This window comes from Capsicum annuum, unplaced genomic scaffold (assembly GCF_002878395.1).
Source record: "Capsicum annuum cultivar UCD-10X-F1 unplaced genomic scaffold, UCD10Xv1.1 ctg18924, whole genome shotgun sequence".
Taxonomy (NCBI): domain Eukaryota; kingdom Viridiplantae; phylum Streptophyta; class Magnoliopsida; order Solanales; family Solanaceae; genus Capsicum; species Capsicum annuum.
Window position 1 is genome coordinate 31 of NW_025824721.1, and position 2,309 is coordinate 2,339.

At 36.2% G+C, this 2,309-nt stretch overlaps 1 protein-coding gene across 1 annotated transcript; it reads left to right on the forward strand.

Annotated features, from left to right (window-relative positions):
- The first annotated feature begins 906 nt into the window (after positions 1-906).
- LOC124890493 lies at positions 907-1,632 on the forward strand. Its single transcript, XM_047402322.1, has one exon. The coding sequence runs from the start codon at positions 907-909 to the stop codon at positions 1,630-1,632; it is 726 nt and encodes a 241-aa protein (XP_047258278.1).
- Positions 1,633-2,309: the final 677 nt, after the last annotated feature.

Here is a 2,309-nt window from a genome sequence, read left to right on the forward strand (position 1 = left end):
ATTGTTAATTGTTGTCTGTGTCGAGAAAAGCTGCAAATTGAGGGTTCGTGTTGCTAAATTTCTCAATTCAGATGCCTTTTGTATCACAAGGTATGCACCTAATCACTCATGTGACTTGAGGTCTATATCTGGAAGATATAGGCATGCTTCTGCAAAAGTAATTGCAGAGCTTATCAAAGAGAGATTCAGAGAAGGAAAAGGTCCTACACCGAATGAAATAAAGAACACTGTGAGTAAAGAGTTAGGTTGTGATGTTAGTTATTGGACATGTTGGAAGGCCAAACAACTTTCACAAAATATGATATGGGGAAAACCTGAACACGGCTATGCAAAATTAGAGCATATCGTTACGAGATTGAAAAAGCAAATGAAGGTAGCTTTACAACTTTGGAGGTTCAAGAGCAAATGAAGGTAGCTTTACAACTTTGGAGGTTCAAGAGGGCAGATTTTTGTACTTTTTTGTTGCGTATGGACCATGCATAAGAGGATTTAAGAACATCAGAAATGTCCTCGCTGTTGATGGAACTTTCTTGACGGGTCAATTTGGTGGTGTAATGCTAATTGCAAGTGGACAGGATAGTGAAAATCAAATATATCTTGTAGCTTGGGCAGTCGTTGACTCCTAGAATGAACTTTCTTGGACTTGGTTTTTTTGCCAATTAGTCAATGTTGTGCTAAATACATCTGAGTTGTCCATCATATCAGACAGAAATCCAAGCATAAAGAAAATAGTTGCTATAGTTTATAATAAAGCTCATCATGGAGTATGTACAAGGCACCTTGGTGAAAATATTCGTACAAACTATCATGTTGGTTCTTCAGTCCTTAGTTTATACTATCTTGCAGCAAAAGCATATCGAATCGAAGAATTCAATGAGTATTTAGAAGAAATTCGACGAAAAGGGTATGGTAATGTTGTTGAGTACCTCGAGAACGTTATTGGTTTCAAGCGATGGAGTAGAGTTTCCTGGACAAAGGTATGATGTCATGACCACCAATATTGCAGAGTCTATTAATGCTAGACTTGTAATTGAAAGAGAACTTCCCATCATTGCTTTATTTAATGCAATTCAAAGGTTATTATGTAGATGGTTTCGTGAGTGTCGTGGTCTAACATTGTCCACAAATAACTATTTAGCTCCAGCAGAAAATGCTTTAGTGAGAGAAACTAGATGTGAAATAGCAGACAAATTATCTGTATACCAACTTCATGTGAATGAGTTTATTGTTCAAGGGGATGGTCAAGATGCAAGAGTTAACATCAATGTCAAAACATGCACTTGTAGGTTGTGGGATCTTCAGCAATTTCCTTGTACTCATGCATTAGCAACACTCAAAGCTCAACGATTACCAAACTATGGTGAAAGAGTTTACAATGTATGTTCACCATATTATTCAGCAGACTTTTACAAGTTGGCTTATTCAGAAATTATAAATTCTGTTCCTCCTGAAAAGAAATGGGACTGGGTCAGAGAAAGTATAATTAATCCACCCCTTGTGAAGCGTAAGAAAGGTCCGAGAAAAAAAAAACGGGTTCCAACTGTTGGTGAAGTTGTCAAAAAGCATAACAAGTGTTCTATCTGCAAGCAAGTGGGCCACAAAAAGACTAATTGTCCCGATAAATGTTCTTGAACTCTAAATATGTAACTAGAAGTTTTTTAATATAGAATACTAACTATTTTGTGGGTGAGTCAATTGTATTACTCCTTATTCACCAAATTTCAAGTTAGTCATTTTGTAAATTCAATTATTGATTTTAACTTGTATGTTTGACACATCTGTCATAACAGACAGATTACAAATCTATCTGACAGATTATACACTTGTGGGCGGTTACACGAAAGAAAATATGACGTACATTCACTTTTACCAAAACTAAAGCAATTATATGATATAATAAAGAATATCATGGACTTATAAACAAGAGCAACAAGAATTCATTACCATATGCAAATACGCCACATATCTCATAACAGACAGATTAGAAATCTGTCCGACAGATTATACACTTGTGGTCGATTATACTTAAGAAAATATGACGTACATTCACTTTTGTCACACCCCGGTTTTTCACCGCGTCCGACCCTGCTAGGGAGTTGGTTTTGGAGAAAACGGTTTTTCCGATTAAAGTGACGTTTTGAAAAGGGTTTACTTTACTTACAGAGTCGCCACTTGGAATTGAGTTTGAGTGTTCCAAGTCACCATATTGAGTCCTTATTCAAAAGGAAATGACTCTTCAATTTTTATTTTTTCGTCTGCGAACTAGAAATCCGGATAAGGAATTCTGTTGATCGAGGGGAAGGTGTTAG